The sequence below is a fragment of the Elephantulus edwardii genome, unplaced genomic scaffold (assembly GCF_000299155.1).
Source record: "Elephantulus edwardii isolate Elephantulus edwardi_28Jun2011 unplaced genomic scaffold, EleEdw1.0 scaffold00357, whole genome shotgun sequence".
NCBI lineage: Eukaryota > Metazoa > Chordata > Mammalia > Macroscelidea > Macroscelididae > Elephantulus > Elephantulus edwardii.
This window is the reverse complement of record NW_006400107.1, coordinates 854,153-879,802: the sequence shown is the minus strand read 5'-3', so window position 1 is coordinate 879,802 and position 25,650 is coordinate 854,153. Positions and strand designations below refer to the sequence as shown.

General features: G+C 39.5%; 1 protein-coding gene across 1 annotated transcript in view; it reads left to right on the top strand.

Annotated features, from left to right (window-relative positions):
* SMYD1 (SET and MYND domain containing 1) overlaps positions 1 to 25,650 on the top strand; it is a 94,978-nt gene that overhangs the window by 10,070 nt on the left and 59,258 nt on the right. Inside the window, exons 2-3 of the mRNA XM_006902011.1 lie at positions 17,676 to 17,852; positions 22,466 to 22,679. Of these exons, the coding sequence (XP_006902073.1) occupies positions 17,676 to 17,852; positions 22,466 to 22,679 (391 nt within the window). The remainder of the gene's footprint in view (positions 1 to 17,675; positions 17,853 to 22,465; positions 22,680 to 25,650) is intronic.

Genomic DNA, 25,650 nt, shown 5'->3' with positions numbered 1-25,650 from the left:
ATGTTTTCCGACTACTGATTCTTCCTCACTATTCCCAACTTTTGCATTCCAGTCACCCATTATTATCAATGCATCTTGATTGCATGTTCGATCTATCTCTGACTGTAAAAGTTGGTAGAAGTCATCTATTTCTTCTTCTTCTAACAATAAGCAATGTTAGATTTTATTTTTTTAAATTTTCTTTTATTAATTTTAATGAACATTTACAGAGATTTTGGGTTTTATTTTTTAAAAATAGATTTATTTTTTAGAGCAGTGTATTTGAGATTTATGGATATATTGTGCAGAGTTTCCATATAGTCCCTGCCTCTCTGCACAGCTTTTTCCAATTTAGCTTCTATGTGTTGTTTTATACACACATGCTGTGTTATATGTAGTTATATGGAACATATAATCTTATTTAATTCCTATGTTTGTTTTATTATTACTCTGAATAATTTTCTGCTATTGTGTTCCGTTAAGTCTAAGCTGACTCATAGTAACCCTATAGGACAAAGTAGAGCAGCTCGAGTGGGCTTCCTAAGGTGTGAATTGGTTTGAGTTTTAAAAATTTTTATTTATTTGGTTTGCATACAAAATTTGCATACATTGTATTTCACACGTTACTTCATTCTCATTGTTCTTCATACAATCGTTCCCACACATAGTGCTTTATAAAATTAATTTATAAAATTAATCCCCGTTGAATTATGCCCAGCATTACCTTGTCTTTTCAGGTCCCCACCAGATCTTTCCCATTTCCTTTACTCATTTCCCATTTCTCTCACTCATTAGATTGTGCGACCCGGTGATTCTGCCTCCCACCTCCCTCCCTCCCTCTTCTGTTCCCATCCCTTTCCCCCTTTCATATTTTACTAGTCATCCATCTATTTTTATAATGATATTCTTATGCAATATTTGTCCTAGCAAGACTGAGTTAATTCACTCAGCATAATGTTCTCCATTATCACTCAATCTATGTAGTATTTCTTGAAATCTTTGCTCTTGCTCCCGAGAACTGTGTAGTATTGTGTCAATGTACCAAAATTTCTCAGTCTAACTGGTTGTGGGTGGACATTTGGGCTGTTTCTGAGTTCTTGAAGTTGTGAATAACGCTGTGATTGAACCTTGATGTACAAATCTCTGTATCTCAGTTCTAATTTCCTTGGAGTATATTCATAGTATTAGGATAACTGGATCACAGGAAATGTTTATGTCCAGCTTTTTGAGGAAACATTGAACTGCCTAGGCCATGAATGTTGTGAGGTGCCATTCTGTTGACCCTGTCTCATAGCAACTCTGTGTGCCACAGGATGAAACCTGGTGATCTTGTGCCATCCCCACAAACTCTGCCATGTCAGTTGTTGTAACCACTGTGCCAATCCATGCTGTTGGGGGTCTTCTTTTTCACTGATTCTTGACTTTAACAAGCAGGATGTCTTTTGCCCGGGACTGACTGTTCCTGACAACATGCCCAAAATATGTGAGACAAAGTCTCACCAACCTTGCTTCCAAGGAGCATTGTGGCTGCACTCCTTCCAAGATAGTATGATTTGTTCTTTTGACAGTCTCTGGGATATTCCACATTTTTCACCAACACCACAATTCAAAAGCATCATTCTTTCTCAGTGTTCTCTTTAGGCCAGAGGGTAGAAAGATTAGATGATTTGCTTCTTAGTGAATAAAAATTTACTATCTTGGAAACCCTACTAAACAATTCTACTCCATTCTGTAGGGTTGTGATGAGTCAGATTTGATTAGTTGACAGTTTGCTTAGGGTTTTTTTTGGCACTATACAGAATCAGATAGGCAGCACTTTCCTTGTGCAGAGTTGTTGATGGGTTGGAACCACTAACTTTTTGGTTCACAGCAGACCACTTAACCATTGTTCCACTGGGACTCTGTCAGATATATTTTATAATGAATAAATTTGGTGTTCATTTATATACATCACAATTTATATTTTCAATTTCCTGCTAAGAACTACAAAAGGGATTTTAAATTTCTATCTCCTATGAACAATCTCGTCCCATGTAATTAACTGCCTCTGAAAACCTGCTGGAAGGTCAGCTATGGGTCAGTCCCAACTCTACGGTACATAACAAAAACAACAGTAAACAGAAATATGAGTTATCCTGGAATGTTTTCTTGCAAGCAATGTTATGTGTGTGATATTCAGATTTAAAATAGTATCAGACTGTGTCTTTGCTACAATAGACTTGATTCAGCAGATATGGCAACAATCCAGGCTCTTATACTACTATACGTAGGGGAGATCTGGTGGCCTGGTAGGTAAGGATTTACACTGATGACTCAGAAGCAAGCAGTTCAAGTTCACGAGCTGGTGCATGGGATAAAGATAGGTAATCTCCTGTATGATTTACAGTCTCTGAAAAACTGCTAGAAGATCAGCTATGAGTTGGTTCTGACTCAATGGCACATACCACCATCACCAATAGTACTGATCTGTGACTCTGAATATTGCACTAGTGTGCCAAGAAGCCAAAGCAAAGGGTAGAAATCAAGAAGTTAAGGAGCTGAATAGAAGATTTCAAAGGGAAGCTCAGGAAGATAAAACAAAGTATTACAATGAAATGTGCAAAGAACTGGAGTTGGAAAATCGAAACAACTTTATGAGAAGGAATGTGGCATCAGGATTGGAGGAAGATTCATCTACAACCTACTGTTATGCAGATGACACAACATTGCTTGCTGAAACTGAAGAGGATCTGTAGGTGTGTCAGAGTTAGTGAGACTGGCTCAGGACAGAACAGGCTTCAAAGCTGCTGTACATAGGGTCGCTGTGAATCACAGCCACATAATAACAGCAAGTTTTTATTCTGGGTAAGATCTCTTTAACTCTGCTTGTTGGAAAGACAAGTGATCTGCTTAAAGATTAAGAGAGCAAGAGCAGAGCCAAGGATGTTGTTTCAGGCCCAGCAAATGTACAGCCCTTGGGCTAACCTGCTGCCTTATGGTGAACAAAAAGAATCAATCAGAGCTCCCTCTGGGCTTCAAAACCCTTTCTGGCTGGGAGCTCTGGATGCTTACCACCATTCCCACTGAAATGACATTACAAATGCCGTATATTTTCCTATAGATGTTTTACTGGATGCTGGAGTGGGTAAAGGTGAGATAGGCAAATGAGGTGGGCTTCACAGAAGTTGTATATTTCTTGGTATGGTGGTTTGAAATGGTGAGTAGACAGGGTATGTGAGCTCTTACAGTTGCCTTCTGTCACTCTTGCTCTCCATACTGAGGGTCTCTGCCCAGGCCCCCAAATCTTGCAGGATGGTGAAGTGATTGTGAGCTCTGTTGGACCTTAGCCTGTCTCATCCTTATTTTTACATAAAGGTAGCTAATTTGAGAATTTCATATTAGCAAATGATACTGTTTTGTTCACTATTTTCTTTTTTTTTAGCTTGTTATAGAACATTTAGAGATTATAGGAAAGCAAAGAGAAGAAATAAAAACTCTCTACTGTTATTGTATGTGAAACCAGCCTGCACTTCAGGCAGTTCTCTGTTGATGTGCTGTTCCAGTCGTTTTTGGATAATTGCTTGCATGTGATATTAATGATATTGTTTGATAATTTCCACACTCTGTCAGATCACCTTCTTTGGAATGGGAACAAATATAGATCTCTTCTAGTCGGCTGACCAAGTGGTTGTTCTCCAGATTTCTTGGCACAACTTGGTGAGCACGTCTAGGGCAGCATCTGTTTGTTGAAACATGTTAATTGGTTTGTCACATAAATATTGACATACTAGGCATTGGAGAGATGAGATGGACCTGCATGGGGCATTTTGAGTGGAATGATCATATCATATATTACTCTGGAGATGAAAAGGTTAGAAAAAATGGGGTTGCTTTCATAGTTAAAAAAGTAATTTCTAGATCCTTCTTAAACTACAATATTGTGAGTGACAGGCCAATACATATGCACACAAGAAAGTCCAGTGCATACTACTATCATTCAGATATATACGCCAACAACCAGAGCCAAAGAAGAGGAAATAGAAAATTTCTACCAAATTTTACAGTCGGAGATTGCTCGAACATGCAATCAAGATGCATTGATAATAATGGGTGACTGGAATGCAAAAGTTGGGAACAGAGAAGAAGATTCAGTAGTTGGAAAACATGGACTCGGTGACAGAAATGAAGCTGGAGATAGAATGATTGAATTTTGCACAATCATTAAAATTAATAAAATAAAATTTAAAAAAGTAAAATAGACAATGTAAAAAAAAAAGAAATCTTATGTGATGCAGCTAGATAGCAGTATTTAAGGCCTAAGTAGCTCTTTTTTCCACTCTATGAGAAAGTTTAGTGGCAGGTGCTTTAGTACATTCTTGTACTAGTTGCAAGTGATGTCTTGGCAGGATTTTGGATATTTGTGATTTCCCTAATTTTTTGACCCAAGGGACCTAACCTGTGAAAGGAGACAGACCAATTTGGTGGCAAGAAGTCTGGTGGTGGGTGTTCCCCAGTGCCAAAGGGGTAGGTTGATCTCTTTGCAGGGTTCTGCCAAGTCCTGGAAGCTGGAAGAGAGGGTGGGAGAGATGAAAAATCACTCCCTAATCTGTGTAAGGAAACAGACCAATATAGGAGCATGAAGTGGTCTACCAAGGTTAAGTACATTTTAAAGAAGTTGTTGTCAGCCAGGAATTTTGAAAACCAAAATAGTTATGAACTTTTTCATGTCCAGCAGTGACAGCTGGGATGTTCACTGTCATACTTCTGTGGGTCATTGAGGAGTCAGGATTAGTCATGGTGAAAACACAAGCAAACATGTGTCCTTTTATTTGAAAGCAGCAGGTGAGTGGGTGATGGGTGGCAAAGATTATGCCATAAATGGAAAGAATTTAAGACAAGGATTAAAATTCCTTAAAAGAATGAATGGGGAAGGTTTGTTAAACTTTTCAGGCTGCAATCTTAAATGTTTATATTTAGTGTTGAGGATAACAACTATAGACTTAGAAATATGTCTTTAATTTTATATTTTCATCTATGGAGGCAAGACTTAAGTGATTGTGAGTTGTATTGTTAATGTCTTATGCATTGTTAATGAGTCGTGAAGTTTAAATTTGGGACTAATTGTTGTTAGGTGCCATGAAGTTGACTTTGACTCAGCAGCCCTACAAATAACAGATCTAAACTCTGCTCTATTCTGTGCCCTCATCATCATCATCATCCCTGATATACTGGAGCCCATTGTTGCAGTTCCTGTGTAAACCCATCTGGTTGAGGGTCTTCTGTTTCTACGACCTTCCACCTATCCCAGCATGATATATTTTTCTAAGAACTGACCTCTCCTGACAACATGCTCAAAGTATGTATGATAAAGTTTCACCATCCTTGTCTCTAAGGATCACTCTGGGAGCACATCTTCCAAGATAGCCTTTTTTTTCTTTTGACAGTCCATGGGACTGAATAATACTCTTCTACAACATCACAAGGGAGCTCTGGTGGCCTAGTAGTAAGACACTGTGCTGTAATCTCAAAGGCATGTGGTTTAAATCCACCAGCTGCTCAGCAGGAGAAGGTTGGGCATTCTCGTGTGATTAACTGCCTCTGAAAACCCTTTGGAGGGTCAGCTATGGGTCAATTCCAACCCAAAGACACACAACTGTAACATCACTGCAACTCAGAGGCATCCTTTAAAAATAGATTAAAAAAATAAATTAAAAAATTTAAAAAGAAAAAGTAGACTAAAATAAAACTAAAATGCCAAATATCTCAGCTGCTCACAAAGATGTCATCTTACTCATTTGCATTTTCAGTTTGTTTTGTGAAGAGCAGGGCTGTCAGTGGTCACACCAGAGCTTGAAGAGTACATATAGACCTGACTGGGGCATGTGAATCTTATTAACCATGTGTTTTATGGCTGAGCAATCTAATGAATTTTTGCTTAAATAAAAAAGTTGTTAGTGGGCAACCCCCAACCTCACCCAATGTATCAACAGCACCTAACTCCTTGTGTGAGCATGTGTAGTAGTCAATGCAAACATACTTTGTAGGGGATTACACAAATAATGTAAAAGCTATGTAACAGTCAATGCCATTGGCCAAGAGAGGCTATGTCTAAGCATGGGTTATCTCTCATGAAAAGCTCTCACAGGCTCCCCGTGCCTGCAGAATATTATTGTTCTCAGGGGCCATTGAGTGGACTACGATTTTAAGTGAACCAACGAACAACTGATCTACATCTTGCCCTGCCCTACACTATCCTCAACATCTCTGATAAGCTCCAGAACATTGTTATAGTCACTGTGTCGATTTGGATTATTACTGAGAGTGTTAAGGGCAATGTTAGTTCAGTGGCAGAGTTCTTACCTTTCCTGTAGGAGAAGCAAACTCAAGTCCCAGCCAGTGCATCTCATGTGCAGCCACCACTCATCTGTCAATGGAAGCTTAGGTATTGCTATGATGTTGAACAGGAACCTGTGGGGCTACTGATAATCAGCAATGAAACCCCAATGGTTTACAGTGATGTAATCATGTTGAGCATGGATTCCTGCTAAATAGAAGGCCAAATCTATGGCAGATCAACTGTGTGGGGCATCTTGGGGCTCCATAGACAGGCTATCATTCCACCATCTTTCCTATTGTAAATCCAGTGTGCTGGTCAAATACTTCTCTTGTTTTCTATACATGCCTGCATGTCCCTATAGAAAACTCTTTCCCTCATGCCAGTGATTCTTCCTGCAAGATTTTTACCTTCTTAAGAGTGCAAACTTGTTTTATCTTCAGCAGGTCAGCACATGTCTTCTTTTGTCTTGACTAGTTGCCTTTCCATATTCCATGTCCCCTTCAGCCCAGCAGAACCCAAGTCTCTTCTTTGAATCTCTAGAGAAAGCAAAATTCTACATTTAGGCTGCACATCTCACTTTGTGTCTCTGTCCCACTCCAGCCTGCGCAAGATCTAGGTCTTGTTTTTCATCTATCACTTAGCTTCTTAATTATATGGTACTCCTGTAAATATTTCAGTGTCAACCAGTTCTTTTTGGTACAGTGACTCTGCATATTCCCTCCACCTTCTTTTCATGCTTCCTGGACCATTCAAGATTTGCTCATATCATCTCTCAGTATTGCAACTCAATACTTGAATTTGTTCTTCAGTTCTCTCAGCTTGAGAAATGCAGAGAAAATTCCCCTCTTTATATTCTCTAACTCTAGTTCTTTGCATATTCCATTATAATATTTTATTTTGTCTCCTTGAGTGTCCTATGAAATCTTCTATTCATCTTTTTTGCTTCTGCATCTCTTTCCCCTTTGCTTTGGCTTCTTGATACTTTAGTGCAAGTTTTAAAATCTCTTCTGACAGCTATTTTGGTCTTTTCTTTCTCCTTGGCCTATGTAATGATCCTTTGCTCTTTTCCTGGGTGATATCCTTGATATGATTTCACAGCTCCTCTGGTCTTAAATCATTAATGTCCAGTGTCTCAAACATATTCTTGAGATGATTTTTAAATTTAGGTGAGATAGACTTTATTTTCATGTATGTGCTTTAATCTTCTTTCATTTCAGTTAGAACTTGCACATGAGTAATTGATGGTCCGTTCACAATCAGCACCTGGCCTATTTTTGACTGCTGATTTTGAACATCTCTAACTATTCTTTTGACAAACATAGTCAATCTGATTTTTGTGTAATCCTTCAAGTAAGGAGGAATTTCAAACTGTGTTTATGGCATAAGCCAAAAGTAAGGCCTCAGAGATTGATGGGATATCAATAGGTATGTTTCAACTATCAGATACAGTCCTGGATATGCTCACCAATCTGTACAAAGAAATTTGGAAGACAATTAATTGACCAATTGACTGGAAGGCATCCATATTTGTTCCCATTTCCAGAAATGATTGTTCAACAGAATGTGGAAATTATTGAATAATATCATTAATATCACATGAAAGCAAAATATTCCTGTTAATCATCCAAAATTGGGCAGAATAGTGCATTGACAGAAAACTTCCAGAAATTCAACTTGAGTTTAGAAAAGGTTGTGGCATCAGAGATATCATTACCAATATCAGAGGGATACTGAGTTAAAAGCAGAGATGTGTTTTACTGATTATTCAAAGGCATTTGACAGTGTGGATCTTAACAAACTATGGTTAACATAGAGGAAATTAGAATCCCAGAATATATAATCGTGCTTATGCAAAACCTTGGCCAAGAAGCTGTTGTCTAGACAGAGTAAGGGAGCTAGGCATAGTTTAAAAATAAGAAAAATGTATGTCAAAGCTTTATCCTTTCTCTATGTTGGCCAATCTTTATGTTGGCCAAATTATTTGAGAAGCTGGACTTTATGAAGAAGAATGTGCCATCAGGATTGAGCAAGACTCATCAACAACATAGATTATGCAGATGACACAACCTTGCTTACTGAAAATGATGAGGACTTGAAATGTTTGCTATTGAAAATAAAAGACTACAGACTTCAATATAAATTGCACCTTAACATCAAGAAAACAAAAATTTTTATCACTTAATCGAGAGACATCGTGATAGATAAAGATTAAAATTGTCAATGATTTCATCTTTTTTGACTCCACAATCAATACCCTTGATACCCACAGTCAGGAAAACAGGAGAATTATGGCACTGGGAAGTCTGCAGTCAGGGACCTCTTGAATTACTGAGGAACAATTTATCAGTTTGAAGACTAATGTACACTGGTCCAGGCCATGGTCTTTCAATTATTTGCAGGGCATATGCCAGGGATGTATCCTGTCACCATATCTTTTCAACCTGTGTGCAGAACAGATTATCCTGGAGGCTGGGCTCTATGAGGAGAAATGTGGAGTCAAGATTGGTGGAAGATCTATCAACAATCTGTGTTATGCAGATGACACAACCTTGCTTGCTGAAACTGAGGAGCACCTGAAGCACCTGCTGCAGAGGGTCAAGGACTGCAGCCTTCAATATAGATTGAGACTCAATGTCAAGAAGACAATGATTCTCACCATTGGACCAATTGGCAGCATCAGGTTGGATGGTGAAGAGATTGAGATTGTTCACAGCTTTAGTTTGCTTGGCTCCACAGTCAACACTCTCAGCACCAGTAGCCAGGAAATTAAAAGACGTATTGCCATGGGAAAGTCTGCTGTTAGGTACCTCTTCAAAGTATTGAAGAGCAATGGTGTAACTCTGGAGACTAAGGTGCATCTGATACAGGCCATGGTCTTTGCTATCACTTGTTATGCATCAGAGAGTTGGACAATGACTAAGGAGAATAGAAGGGGAATTGATGCCTTTGAGCTGTGGTGCTGGAGAACAGTATTGAGGGTACCGTGAACTACTAGGAAAACAAACAGATTCAGCCTGGAAAGGGTCAAACCAGGAGGCACCTTGGAGGCAATGATTCTGGGGCTTCGCCTAGCATCTTTGGACATGTTGTATATGTCTTAGGAACATGCCTACAGGGGTAATTGCATTATCTCTTATCTGACAAACAAAAAGGTATCACATTCCTAGAATTCTGAGGCCTTTAGTCACTCCCTATTCATTAGCATACTGCTTCCTGGAGTTGTTTACTGTAGAAGGGAAGGTCAAGCCAAGATGAGAGGTCCTGCTGTTTTTACAATGCACTGCTGATCCTGCTTTGCAGGTTAACCAGTTCCGGACAGTTAGGAGAGACTATTCTTTGGAAAGGGGTTTCCTGTTTGGAATGGTTGGTGATAGAGAGGAAGCTCCTCAACAAGATGGATTGGCATAATGACTACACCAGTGAGCTCAAGTATGTCAGAAATGATGAGGATGGCACAGATTAGGACAGAATTCAGATCTGTTGTTCATAGTGATGCTGTGAGTCATACTCAACAGTATCTAGCAACAACAACAATCCTTTACTGAGGGAGTTCTGGTGGCATGTTGGGGCAAAAAATGACACACGAACCCAAAGACAGTTTCTTGGAATCCACCAACTGCTCCAAGAAAGAAAGATGAACAATCTCTTCCCAAGAGATTTATAGCCTCTGAAAACTGACTAGTAGGTCAGCTATGACTTGATGGTACATAACAACAACTATCCCTCATTTGCCATGGGAGCTGATCCAGAAGCACAGTTGATTCTGTTGCACAGTCATCTCCTACCACACATGGACTTAAATTCATGTATTTCTTTTGAACTTCTATGAGGTTCAGAATTGCTTGAGCTTGTGCTGCCCATAACTTATGTCTCCAGTCATTCAGTCCTGACAATACATCATCCTGCATCTTAAATAGATTCAATAGAAATATCAATCTCAAGATAAATAAGTAGAACTGTTGTTCTAGGTGGCAATTTAGAGATATTTGTTTGTGTGATTAGAATAGACAGTGATGAAACTGTGATAGAGTAATATTTTTCCTTGTTGTGGAGCCAGCACCTGACTTAGGGAAATCCCATGCACTGTGGGTAAGATACTGCCTGTTCCTGAGCCGCCCTCATGACCAGGTTAGGTCAGCTTATTGTGACTCCGGGGTTTTCTCAAGCTGACTATAGGAAGCAGCCCAAAAGGCCTTTCTTCTCAGTTTAACTTAATCTAGAAGCTTTGTTGAACATCATTGCAACATAAATTACTCCAGTGACAGATGGTATGTGAATGCAGAGGTGCAAATTTTAATTTATACATAAAATATATGGTGGTGTTGTGAGGTGCTGCCAGGTTGACTATGACTCATGGAGATCCTACGAACAGATCTAACTCTCCCTTAGTCCTGCACCATCCTCACTTTCTCGAGTCCATTGCTACAGTCAATGCTTGATGGTCTTCCTCTCTTTCTCTGACACTCCTTGTGTCCCAGCATGAAATAATTTTTCAAGGAGAGGTTTCTCCTAACAACATGCCATCCTTGCCTCTAACCAACACCCTGGCTGTACTTCTTCTAAGACAGAATTATTTATTCTTTTGGAAGTTCCTGGGATAGTCAATACTCTTCTAGGAATATGAATGTATAAAGAAATAACACTAAGATATTTTAAAAACATAGAAAGGGGATGGGTCCAGTGTAAAAAATCTATATTAATTTTATGAACTTTGTATATAAACCAGTACAAATAAAAATTTTTAAGATATTAAACAAACCAATAAATGTGAACATGATGTATTAGACAGTTGCCTTGTAGGGTGGTTCTCAGATGGGCACAGGCACTGGGGCAAGCACCACAGTTCCCCTCCAGACCCGTCTCCGCTATGCTTTCTCTTCCCAGCCTTGGACCTGTGTCTTCATTCTCTATGCAAAATTAACTAAGCATCCATTCCTTCTTCCCCTCTCCAAGCTAACGCATGTTCTCTTATTTTCAGATAGCTCAAAGCTTAACAAATCAACAGAAAGATTGCTGAATAAAATAAAAATGATTCACAGCTTGCAATGAGACAGTAGAAGCAACAAAACGAGGGAAAAGATGAAGACCTCACTTCAGAAAAAAAAAATTCATTGTAAGAAAGAGACTTTTTGGGGTCCTCTATGTGTTTACTTTCTTGATTATATAGCAATAGAACCCAAAAAGATGGTTCACATCCCTAGCTGCTACTCAGGAGAAAAATGGTCAGTCTCCTCCCTTGTGGTTTACAGCCTCTGAAAACCTGCGGGTGGGTCAGCCGTGAGTCAACTCCAATTAGATGGTGATTAAGTTTTTGAGACATATATCAGAATTTGTCAAATTCCAAAATCTATCTGTTTGTTATATGCAATTTGTAGCTTCATAAAACTGTTTAAAATTGTCAATGTCATATGAACAAAGAGAATGTCTGGCTTCATTTGATGAAATGAATTTGAGAAAGCTTGGGAAGATTTAGTCTCATTAACTTCAAACCAACATGGGGATTTTCCCAAGAGACTTCCGCTAGTACCACACCCAGCTTCTGGGAGCTATCCTCATCAGTATTACTATGTCCTAGTCTTTCCGATTACTTGCTATGCATCTGAGAGCTATACGATGAATAAAAATGAGTGGAAAAGATTTGATACCTTTTAGCTATGGTCTTGGAGAAGAGTACTGAATATCCCATGGACTGCCAAAAGAACATATAAAGAGGTTTTGGAGGAGGGGGTGGCCAGAAGGCTCTTTGGAGGCAAAAAATGATGAGGCTTAATCTCATATACTTTGGGCATGTTGCTGGGAAGTGTTATTCCTTGGAAAGGAATAATGATGCTGGGAAGGGTGGAGGATATGAAGGAGAGGAAGACCCTCAAGCGGGTAGATTGACATGGTGACTGCTTCAATGGGCTGTTTTGTGTCAGGAAGTGTGAGGATAGCACAGAATAGAACAGGGTTCAGAGCTTTTGTTCATAGAGTCGTTATGAGTAGTACTCAACAGCACCTAACAACAATATTCTGGCAAAAAAAAGTCAAAATGTTGTTATCAGGATCCCACCTTTGAGTAACCATGAGATGATATTTGGCAACTCTATTGGATCCAATTTAGTCAGATTTATTAGCATTTCAGTCTTTAATGGCTGTTAGCTATTACTGAGTCAATCCCAGACTAAGTAGACTAAATACTCAACAGAACAAACTGCTTCCTGGTCCTGAACAGCTCTATGATCTGCTGTGAGTCCACAGAGTCTGCACTGGTTGATTTTCAGAAGTGAATCTCCAGGCCTTATTTCTAGTCCATCTTAAACTGGGAGTTCTGGGAGTTGTACAGCTTCATAGTGACACACCCTCCAGATGGGTGGTGACTACAAGGGGCATTGATTCCAAGTCTCCTGCATGGAAAGTGAAATTTCTACTGCTGAATCTCTCAGAATACCTATTGTTGTTATGTGCCATCGAGTTGCCTGCGAATCATAGCGACCCTATGTACAACAGCCCTAAACTTAGCCCTATCCTGTGCCAATTTTATCATCTCTGACACACTTACCCCCATTACCCCAGTCACTGAATCAATCCATCTTATCAAGGGTCTTCCTCTCCTGTGCTGTCCCTCGACCCTCCCAAACATGATGTCCCTCTCCAAAGACTGGTCCCTCCTTGCAACATGTCCAAGTATGTCAGACGAAGCTTCAGAATCTTTGCCTCCAAGGAGCAGCCTGATCTCACTTTCTCCAGGATGAACTTGTTTGTTCTCCTAGTAGTTTATGGTATATCCAGCATCACAGCTCAAAGTTATCTATTCTCCCTTTTTTCTTTCTTTTTTTTAAATCGAGATTTTAATAAAAGTTTATAAAGAACTTGGCTTTCCAATTGTTTAACATTGCACATTTTCCTCCCCAGTTTGCTTTTTTACTTTGGGGAAAAAAAATTCTTTCACTGTTATACAGTCGCCCCACCCTGACCACTTTACTATGAAGCTCTTATTCTGGACTCTTGTCATGCCAACAATACCTAATTATGTATTCCTTTTGTACAGTTCTCTCCCTTGTCTGTTTCAATGCTGTGTAGATTATTTATCCCCTCTTTTCTATTTCCCTCCAGGCCCCATGTCAGTCTCTTTTATAACAGAGGTATTATGCTGTATTTATCTTTTTGTGACAGATATTTCATTCAGCATAATGCCATGCAGGGTCACCTATTTTGTGTAATAATTCATGAGTTCCTTGTTTTTCAATGGAGCACAGTATTCCATTGTGTGAATATACCACAGTTTCTTTATTCATTCATTTGTTGATGGACACTTGGGTTGTTTCCAATTCTTTGCTGTTGTGAACAAAGTCACAATAAACGTGGGTGTGCATGTATCTACTTGGGTGGCAGTTATGATTTCTTTAGGGCATATTCCCAGTAGTGGAATTACTGAGTCAAATGGTATTTCTATTTCCAACTTTTTGAGAAAGAGGCATACTGCCTTCCATAGTGGTTGCACCATTTTACACTCCCACCAATAGTGAATAAGGGCTCCAGTTTCTCTGCAACCTCATCCCTAGTCATTGCCCAGCTATCTGATGCATAGCAATTAATTGCAGAGTATGGCTTAGATCAGATTCATCTTGGTCTCCAGAATGATATTATTGCTCTTCAGTACTTTGGAGAGGTCTCTGACAGCAGACTTTCCCAATGCAATTAATGGTCCTGCTAATTAACATCAAATTTTTGCCGGAGAATGTGGCCATGACTTGAGGCAGATGAGTGGAATTCATAGCTCTTCATCTTGAAGATTGTGGAGACCCCCAACACTGTTCAGGGTTTCACATGAGGTCCATATGCTCTGTTTCCTGAAACACTCATGCTGAGTGACATTCTCAAGCACCATAAACCATTTGTGACATAGTTAATCTTGGCTGTGAATTTGCACAATCTCATGTATGCTAGCTGTTAGTCTCACTCATCCTTTCTCTATAAGAAGGCCTAAGGGAACACAAGTGAATGGAAAGACACAGTATTGTAGGCATAATACCTTGAAGCTTCTTCCATTTAAAAATAAATGTGAACCTTTTAAAACCTGTGGGCATATTGTCAGGGGAGAGGCAGTCCTTGGAGAAATGCATCATTCTGGAAAAGATACTGGTCATCAAAAGAGGGGAAGACCTTCAAGTAGGTGGATTGATAGATAACTGCAACAACGGGCTTGAGTATAGATCAGGATGATGGTGTAGGACAGGACATGGTTCATATCTGCTGTTTATAAAGTCACTGTCAGTCATAGTTGACAGCACCTAAGAACAAGATTTCATACCCTTGAGTACTTTATGATTGTTAACAAATTACTAACAACATACTTCCCAGTAGATACAGTAGTGTGCTAAGCTGAGGCTGAAAACCAGTTGGACTCAGATAGCTTAGGGCTGAGCCTAAAGCCCGTAAGTTGCCCTAGATATGGCACTTATCTCTTTCTTTCCTTCCTTGCTTGGTATATCATAAAGTCCAGTGCGTCAGCTGGTCATTGTCCTTATATAGGCTGCCAGATCTTGAATTGTGTCCCCTCCCCACCAAAAAAATCTATGCTAAAGACCCAATCCCCAGTACCTGTGAATGCTGCCTTGTTTCTAAAAAGTCTTTGAAGATATTATTAGCTAACATGAGGTTATGCCAGAATAGAGTAAGGGAGTATAACTGTTGGGTTTTGGTTTTTTTTTTTATGATAGAGAAGACAGACGGAAGGAAGGAGGAGGACTAGATGGAGTTACAGAATAGCTGCAGGCAAAGGTGTGTCAAGACTCCAAATGACCTGGAAACAAGAAGTACTATTCTTCTAGAGATGTCAGAGAAAGCAGGGCTCTGCTGACCCTGAGTTTAGACTTTTAGTCTTAGAACTATGAAATAATGAGTTTCTGCCATTGAAAACTGCCATTTAAAGTAATATTCAAATCTATCTTCTGTGCTGCAGCAAACCATCAGCTTTGAGGATTAAGGAAACAGCACTGGACAAGGAGTGTTGAACTTAGACGATAGTGACTGAGAAGCATGGCAGAAATCTTCAAAGTTTTGAAGAATTGATATGACAGGACTTGTTCATTTGATCAGGATTCAGAAGGTCAAATTAGCATGTAAGCTCCATTGCTGTGCAGTCAGTTCTAATTCATAGCAACCTCACAGCACAGAGGAGAACTGGAAGGGACCCCACGACTATAAATCCTTATGGAGCAGACACTCTCCTACAGAGTGACAGATGGTTTTAAACACATGCCCTTTCATTAGCAGTGTAGTGTTTGAACCATTGTCTCACCAAGATTCCTCAAATTAGAGTATAAGACTGTTTTATGGAGAGGTAAACCCAAGTTTAATATGATGAAGAACTTTGTAGCGATTAGGACTGGCCAACAGTAGGATATGTGTTCATAACAGCAACGCATCCCTCCCACACCACCACTGTGAGAATTCGAGAATTCAGGCTTAGAGCAGATGACACAAGAACTTTTTATACTTAGATAGATGTCCAGTTGAAAATTTGCTCAAAGAAAGATGATAATAACACTGTGTAACTTAAAATCCCTTGTTTTCTTCTACCTTTGAGATTGCTGTGTAGACTATAGATGTTGTGTAGACATCCTGAATTTACACACCTGCCTTTCCCCTGGGGAGAGAGTACTGGTGTGTTTTGAGTACATGGTGAGTTTGAGTTGCTCTGCTACCCAAAAGGTGAATCTCTCTGGCAGTTTGAATCTACCAGTAGCTCTATGGGAGAAAAATGGATAGTCTCCTTCTGAGTGATTTATAGCCTTGGAAACCCAAAGAAATTAGGCTGAGTTGGTTCGAACTTGACGGTAAAGAGTCAAGATAATGAATTCCCATGGGAAGTAGGGTGTTTCTCAAGCATATCACTGAACTTACCTTCTTCATGTCAGTGGTCAAGATTTCTCCTTTTTTCAGTTGGGGACTAGAAATACTGTGTATCCTTCCAGATTTGACTCATTTTGAGTGTCGAGTTATGTTTTGAAATAAACTTTCTTCATTTTAGTTTGTGTCTGTTTGTGTTTGAATTATGGTTTTGGCAAGGGGAGACATTTGTCTTATTTATTATTTTGATATCGCTTTATACACTGTAGATGCTTTATAGACATCCCCAGTTTACATACCTGCCTTTCCCCTGGGAAGAGAGTTCTGGTGTGGAGTTCTGGAGTTCTGATAATGGGCACATGCATGCCTAGAAGCCACCATATAGCCTTCTTCTCATTCATCTAAAGAGAATTAATGATTGAGTCAGGACCTATTTCAGTATCAGTGATGTCACTAACCTTGGAATTCCTATAGTAAAACACATAGGACTATATCATATATTGTACATATTATGTTTCATGTGTCATCCTATTTTGAAAATATATTATTTTTTCTTCTGTTGAAGAAAAAGACATCATATTTCAACAATGCGGATGGCACGTTACAAAATATGTCCCCTCAGTGGTGGCTCAATGGTAGAACTCTTGTCTTTGATGTGGAAGACCGAGGTTTAATTCCCAGCCAACACACCATTTGTCTTTCAATAGACACATGTGTTGCTGAGCTTCCAGATTGAAATGGATTAGGAAGAAAGGCCTGGATCTTCATCTCTAAAATCAGCTTGTTGAAAACTATATGAACCATAAAGGTACAATTCACAACCGATCATGTATGCAGATGTCACAGGTCCTGGTAATACTTCATTAAATAGTAATCAACAATAAATCAACAAAATCACCCCACAACACAGTACCAATGACTTGTAACATCAACAAGAGGTTTATGAGTAATTTAGACCTATTCAATTGGCCTACAAGAATTCCTGGGTTCCTTAAGTCTTTTCTTTGAAATGTTCCAGGAACTTCTTATTATGCCCTACCTTAGTGTTCATCATACTTCACATTGTTGTTAGATGATGAATATGATCCATAGTGACCTATGAACAACTGAGCTGAACCTATCCTGTCCTATCCAGATACTTTCTGGAATGCTTGAGCTCATTGTTACAGTCACTGTGTAAATCTGTCTAACTGAGGATCTTCCTCTCTGTGTCTACAATTTAACTATTTCTCTGGTAACTTGTCCCTAACACATAGTAGTCTGAATGTCTTAAGCATAGCAGCAATTAATTTGTTCTTGCTGGATTGAAGAGTATATATGCAAAGGAGAATTGTGTCTTTCACATTGTAGTCACCTGAGAGAGCAATTGTTAACAGCAGCAGGGAGACCTTTGGAAGTCCAAGCCCCTCATTTTGAAAAGTGGGAATTTGAAGCTTAGGAAGACCTATATGGATTCACTGAACCTGTCTTCCAACCCAGGTCTCTCCACAGCCTTTCTGCTGTGTCTCAGCCCAGTCACATGCCTTCTTTTCTCCCTCTGTTCCAGCCTTGTTAACTTCGTGTGCCACACCTGCTTCAAGAGGCAGGAAAAGCTCCACCACTGTGGACAGTGCAAGTTTGCCCATTACTGTGACCGCACCTGTCAGAAGGACGCTTGGATGAACCACAAGAATGAGTGCTCAGCCATCAAGAGATATGGCAAGGTGCCCAATGAGAATATCAGGTCAGAGTGGATATGGGTGGGGCTTCAGGTCCCCAGGTGTTAGGCTGAGATGGTGGTGGTAAAATGTAAAAATGTCCCCAGACATAGGAAATAGGTTTGTGGGTTGAGTGCATTTAAAGATAGAGCCTCCAAAAGACTGAATGCACCACTTCCTTCACTCAGCTCTTGGGTCTGGTGCCCAGGTGGGAGGCCTGGGTCTGAAGCTGCCAGCTGACTCTTTTTGTACGACAGCCCATGTTTACTTTTCTTTGCAAATTTATCTCCTAATGTTAAACATTGGGGATGTTTATATTTCTATTTTTCTTTTAAAATTTATTTCCCAATGATTAACATTGGGGAATTTGACAAAATTAATATCAAGATTTCTGACTTTTCTTGGGGGAAAAAATTAGAAGATATGGCAAAATAAACAGGAGTTGAATAGCATTTCCTCCCCAAACCTGCACCCTTTCCAAAACCAAAAACAACAAAACAAGATGAAGCTTCAAATCACCCAATCTTACTATTCTCTGTGGTGGTAAATATTTTTATATATAAATTTAAAAATAAAATAAAATATATACTGTATTAAGAATGCACCACTTCACATGCATTATACTTGAAAGAAATTGAGTTTGTGTTAACTAGTGTCTTCTCTGTTGTACATGTTGGACGGCTAACAAACATGTTGGTAGTTAAAACCTACCAACCACTCTGAGGTAGAAAAATGTGATGGTGTTGTGTTTTTCGGTGTTGTCGACTACAATTCATAGCCACCCTATGAATGATAGATCTGAGCTTTGCTCTATTCTGCATTATACTCATAATCTCCACCATGTCCAACCTTATTGTTGCAGTCACAGTGTCAATCCATCTGAGTGTCTTCCTCTTTCTGACTCTCAACTTTTTCCAGTGTAATATCTTTTTTTACGGATTGACCCTCCTGATAACATACCAAAAGTATGTGAGATGAAGTTTTACCATCTTCGTCTCTATGCAGCACACTGACTGCACTTACACAAGACAGATATGTTTGTTCTTTTGATAGTCTGTGGTATATCCCAAACCCTTGCCAACACTACAATTCAAAGGCATGGATTCTTTTGTCTTCCCTATTCATTGTACTAACTTCCAGATGCATAGGAAGCAATTGAAAAATACCATGGCTTGGATCAGATACATCTTAGCCTTTAAACTGATATCCTTGCTCTATAACACTTCGGAGAAATTCTTGGCAGCAGATTTCTCCAATGTAACATGTCTTTTAATTTCTTGACTGCTGTTACCCTGGGTGTCTATTGTGGATCTCAGTAAAATTAAATCCTTGACAACTTCAGTTTTTTCTGTATCTATTATGATATTGTCTCTTGGTCCATTGGTAAAAAATTTTATATTCTTGATAATGAGATGTAACCTATACTGAAAGCTATAGTCTTTAATCTTCTTCATTAAATGCTCCAATTTCTGCAAACTGGATTGTGTCATATACATAACATAGGTTGGTGCTTATTTTTCTACAATTATGATGCTAGATGTTTCTTCATACAGTCCAACATCTTGAATGATTTGCTCAGCATACAGATTGAATAGATGTCTTCTCCTGTAAAGACTTACAGCCTCAGAAGCTTGTGGAGGATGGCTTCAAGTTGAAATTAACCCAATGGCCATGGGTGTGGTTTTGCTTTTGGAGCTCTTCTAGGGATCATTGCCAGAAGTATTGGGGTCATGCCCTTGAGGAACCCCATTTCAAGAATTCAGAAATATTGGGGACTTTGCTATAGACTTGGCAGGATTCCAGGTCAGTTCTAATGATGCCAACAGTGAGGAGGCAGAGGAAATGGGGACTGTATGTGTAGGGGTGAATTATATGATGTAATTCTCATGTCTTGGTCAATTTTACTTAAGTGACTGAATTAACTCCTCTAATTTCCCTTAATTCCATCAGTTGAAGTCCTGTTTATTCCTAAGTGCTCAAAGTTAATATCACCACCTGTGACTGGACTCTCTCTCTGAACTGTTTCAGTTGGTAGCTCTACTGCTAAGTTGATATATGCCACCATAAATATGTGAGATGAAGTTTCACCATCCTTGTCCCTTAAGGAGCACATTGGTTGCTCTTCCTCCAAGACAGACTTGTTTGTTCTTTTGGCAGTCCATGGTATATTCAGTACTCTTTGTCAAACATTATAATCCAAAGACATATTATTTGGTCAATAATCCAAATTATTATTAGTATTTCTTGTTGCCAATCCCAATCATTAGTAATATGAATAATTTCACCCATAATTCAACTTCTATTATTTATCATGATCATCGACATTAATCTGGAGCCTAGCATGGTGGAGAACATTATTTCCACTTTACCAGATCTATTCAGGGAGGTCAAGTGATTTGCCTAAGGTCACACAGTGAGTAGTAGAAACAGACTCAAAATCAAAGCCATAAATTCCTAATCCAGTGCTCATCCTGGTTAATCACACTCTAAGGAAATAGGCTGGATGCTCCTCCTCACTGTGTTTCCAGGCTCCTTCCATCAACCCCATGTGACCTGGCCCCAGCACATTCCTCCATATTTCTCTCTGCTCATTGTCCCTTATGCTCTAGTCACCATGATCTTGCTGCTATTTTCCATTGTGACAAGTTTATTCTTTCATCTGTGATTTCATGCTCAGTGCTCTTTCCTCATGAAAGGCTTTTTTCCCATATGCAAAGAATTAATTGGTACTTTCTGTTCATCCAGGGTCAGCTCAAATGTACTTCCTCTGAGCAGTTCCCTGAGATCACCTTAGTTATCCCCCACATACCCCAGTCCATCCATTTTAAATCATACTATCGTTTGCCATTGTTTTGATTCCAACTCAACACAACCTCATGTGTGTCAGAGTAGAGATGTGCTCCATTTATTTTTTTTCAAGAATTGATTTTTGAAAAGTAGATCACCACACCTTTTTCCTCCCTGTGGCATCTCTGAGTAGACTCAAACTTCCAACCTTTAGGCTAGCAGCAGAGCACATTTGTACCTCCCAGAGTGCAACAACTGAAATGTTGGAGACATCTGGAAGTACAGTGGAAAAAAGACTTGGTGACACACTTCCAGAAAACCAGTCTGGTGGATACCAGTTCAACTTTAACACACAGGATCACCAAAATCCAGAAGTGACTTAATGGCAACCAGTTATTTTACTTTATATTTTGGTTTCCATTTATTCTGATTTATTTATAAAGTTTTAATGCATTGCTTTTCACAAAAGATCTTTCCCATTTCCTTCGCCCCACCCCCCCATCAAATTGTGCAACCCTATGATTAACACTCTACACCCCATTCTCACCCCTATATTCCTTCCCCTCCCCCCCTTGGATCCTCATACTCATTGTACAATAATGCTTTTATACAGTATTTGTCCTTGTGGTACTGAGTTTGTTCACTTAGTATAATGCTTTCCAGTTCCTTCCAGGTTGGGTAATAATTTACAAAATCATTATCTTGCATAGTATTCCACTGTATGAATGTACTACACCTTCTCAATCTATTCGTTTGTGGTTGGATATCTGGGCTGTTTCCATGTTCTTGTGATGGTGAATAATGCTGCTATGAATATTGGTGTACACATTTCCATTTGAACTTCAGTTCATTTTCTTGGGATATATTCCAAGCAATGGACTAGCTGGGTCACATGGAATTTCTACGTTTAGCTTTTTGAGGAAGCACCAAACTGCTTTCCAGAGTGATTGTACCATTGTATAATCCCACCAACCAATGTAAAAGAGTTCCTATCTCACCACATCCTCTCCAACATTTATTTTACTTTATTTTATGTTCTGTGTCATACTTAAGAATAGTTAAAATTATCTTGTTTACTTGTGTCTCCCCTACCATCAGAAGCTTCGTGAGTAAAGGAATTCTGTGTGTCTAGTTTAAAACAGGGAACTCTAGTGGCCTGGTATTTAAGGAGATGCAATGCTAGCCCAAAGGCCACATTTTCCTTGTGGTTTGAATCCACAGATGGCTCTTCAGGAGAAAGATGGGAAACCTCTCCTTTGTGATTTATAATCTCAGGAACCTGCTGGAGAGTTGGCTATGAGTTATTTCTAGCTCCACAGCAATGAGTTCAGTTGTTGAGTTCAGAACTGTATCTTGTGTAATACTCCATGCCTGGTATGTCACTGTTTGTACCTGATCCAGTTCATGGACCATTGTCCAATAAGGGTGACAGAAGAAGAATCAATGCGCTTGTACTGTGATTTTGGAGAAGAGTACTGAATGGACTGCCAATAAAACAAGCATTCTGTCTTGGAAAAAGTGTAGTCAGGGTGCTTCTTAAAGGCTAGGATGGTGAAACTTTGTCTCACTTTCTTCAGTCATATTTTCATGAGTGGCCAGTCCTTGGAAAAGGCATCATACTGGGAAAGGTGGAGTGTCAGAGGAAGAAAGAAAGAACTTCAAGAAGATGACTTTACACAGTAGCTGTAACAATGGGCTTGAGGGTAGAGAAGATGGTACAAGATAGGACAAGGTTTGGTTCTGTTGTGCATAAGGTTGCTATGATTTGTAGTTGAAATAGTGACACCTAACAACAACTGTTTGTGAATGAGTGGCTGGTGTGCCATCATGTCCCCTATGCTGCTCTCCCTAGGCTGGCCGCAAGGATCATGTGGCGGTTGGAGAGAGAGGGCACTGGCCTCACGGAAGGCTGCCTGGTGGCAGTGGATGACTTACAGAACCATGTGGAGCACTTCAGCAAGGAGGAGCAGAAGGCATTGCAGGGTGATGTGGACACTTTCCTGGCCTACTGGCCTCCTCAGGGCCAGCAGTTCAGCACACAGTATATGTCACACATCTTTGGAGTGGTAAGTTCCCTGATAGCTTCATCACTTCCAGTATCCTTTTCCTCCCCCTTCCATTGATCTTTCTCCTTCTTGACTCCCCCTTTGGGAAAATGGGTCTTCTCGGAGAACAGCACTGAGGCATCACCTCAGCCACGGACTTCTACCCATAAAGCCAGAAGACACTCTGAGAAAGTCCATGGTACATTTATTAGATGGAGCAAAAATAGCTGCTTCCCTTTCTTCTTACGGGCTTAGGGATAGGCCTCTAAAACAACCCAGTAAAACAGATTCAGATACTAGAGAATACAATTCCTCATAAGGAATGAGAAGACATGGATCACCTGAGGAGTTTCTAGATACTGCCAGGGATGGTGGAAAGGGCCAGCCACAAGCTACTGGAGGGCACAGGATCCTGGTCTTTTTCTTTTGGCCTTATGGCCTGTCAGAAGATAGCATCCAACACACACATTATCTCTGAATTCGAGGTTTAGGAGGCAACTTAACTTCCTCCCTAGCGACATCTTCCCTCCTTGGAAATAAAAACTAGCCACCTCCCCTTCTTACCCACCATGCACTTGAGAAAGGAGACCCTCATTTTCCCAGGACTAATTGGCAGGGTTACCAGGGATCCTGGAGTAGTGGGAGATGTGGGAGAGGAGTGTCAAGAAGTTGTGGTGAATGCTGTAAGAGTTGAGGAGCTCTGGATGCTTACAACATTGCAATTTGGAGATAAATGTTAGTTTCTTTTTTTTTAAAAAAAAATTATATTTGAAAAAAAAATTATATTTGGATTTATTTTATTCTCAGCCAACTCAGCACTGTGGGCCAGAAAGCTCAGGCCACGGGTCATTAGGGTCTTTGATCTGGCAGAGCAATCCCTTGCTGTGGTGTGGTTAGCAGACCAAGAGAAAGACTATCCTAATAGCAGTGGGATCATACTCAAGATCTCTGAGTTCTCTGCATGTGCCAGTTCCTATATATTATGCTGACTTTTCAGTGGCATAGTTTCTCGTTTTATAGGATGGGTAATTGAGGCCATGGGCAGTGATAAGACCTCTAATGTCACACAATCAGCTGATATCCAAGAAAGAGCTAGAATCAGTTGGTCTGATACTAGAGCCTGTAATCCTAACAGTCATATCCTGCAGTCTTCTACTGAATCACTGTAACAGTTCAATGTTGGGTATCTTGCAAGGGCCTGGAGACTAGAATTATATAGGATTCTATAATCATCAATGTTTAGACCTGGTGATCAGAAACAATCACATCCAATTGTCTGACTTACAGATGGGACAATTGGGGTCCAGAGAAGAAGGAACTTTGATCAAGGTAACAAAGATTGTTAGTGGGATTGCCAGTCATAAAGTCGTACACTTGCTAAATATCTGATGAAAATGAATGTAGAAAACTGACCCTCTCCAAATATGTATTTAGGTGAATAATTCTATATATTTATCTCTATATGCATAGTCTAAATTTGTAGGCAGTTACTAGTTTATAGAATGGGAAACTGAGGCCCTGGGCAGTAACAAGACCTCCAATGTCACACAATCAGCTGATATCCCGAGGATATTCTGAATTATTTTTATTCTTATTTCCCCCTTCATTATCTTACAGCAGAGATTTTGAGCCAATTTTGAAAAAGAACAACTTATTCCTAAGAAAAAGGAAATCAGTGGAGTGACACATCCATTTAGATTTTCTTGCAATTTGGAGATAAGTGTTTGCTTCTTATTTAAAAAACAAGTTATATTTGGACTTATTTTATTCTCAGCCAACTTTTTTCAAACAGACATTATCTCAAATGCCTTTGAACACAATGTTTTCTGTCAGCCTCAAAGACCACAAACAATCATAGCTAACAATCACTCATTCATCCTCAGCACTCATGAGAATGAATTTACCTCAGCACCTCTCCTGGGCAGCTCTGTTTCTTGGCTTTGCACAAGATTTGATAGATCCAGACATTATCTTAACTGCACTATGAAGAAACAAGTTGGGCTGGGCTTGGTATTCAAGCACCCATATTTTCTTTTAAAAGACAAGGAGTCAAAGTGTAAAGCTGCTAAGTATTTGGCAGAGCTTAAACCAAGATGTTTGTGTTCTGGCTCCTAGTCCACTGTTCAGATCAGCTTAATCTAATGTTAGAGGCACAGGTAAAGTGCATCTAGAGGACTCTGTGATCACTCACCCTAGGCATGCTGGCCTAACATCTAGCTGGGCAGGGCTGGACAAGGGAACGCCATCTTGGAAAGATCATCATGTTCCAAGGTGTGTGAATGTTCGCTTCTGCACTTATAAAAAACCACTATGGAAGTTGCAAAAAGTTGCAAATAGAAATACCATCTGACCCAGCAATTCCACTACTGAGAATATACCCTAAAAAACCATAACTGCCACCCAACTAGATATATGCACACCCATGTTTATTGCTACTTTGTTCACAATAGCAAAGAATTGGAAACAACCCAAGTGCTCATCAACAAATGAATGGATAGAGAAACTGTGGTATATACACACAATGGAATACTATGCTGCATTGAAAAACAAACACTCATTAAATATCACACAACATGAGTGACCCTGGAGGACATTATTCTGAGTGAAATATCTCAGTCACAATACTGCATAGTGCCACTGTTGTAAGAAAAGAAGGGATAAATAATGTATACTGCAATGAAAAAGATGAGGGCGAGAAACTGCTTAAAAGGAATATAGGTTTAGGTATTATTTTCATGACAAGATTACAGAAAAAGAAATGCATAGTAAAGTGGACTGTGGACTTGGGAAGGGATTGTATCATAATGAAAATTTTTTTTCTTTTCAAAGAGAAAAATAAACTGGGGAGGGGTGGGAAGGGAGGAAAATATGCAACAATGAATGGGGGAAAATTAAATGGAAAGAATATGCTGTAAAATATATATGCTACATTAAAAAAAAGTCATTAATTTAAAAAGTAAAAACTCCAACCAAGTAGATTTAGATTCCTGGC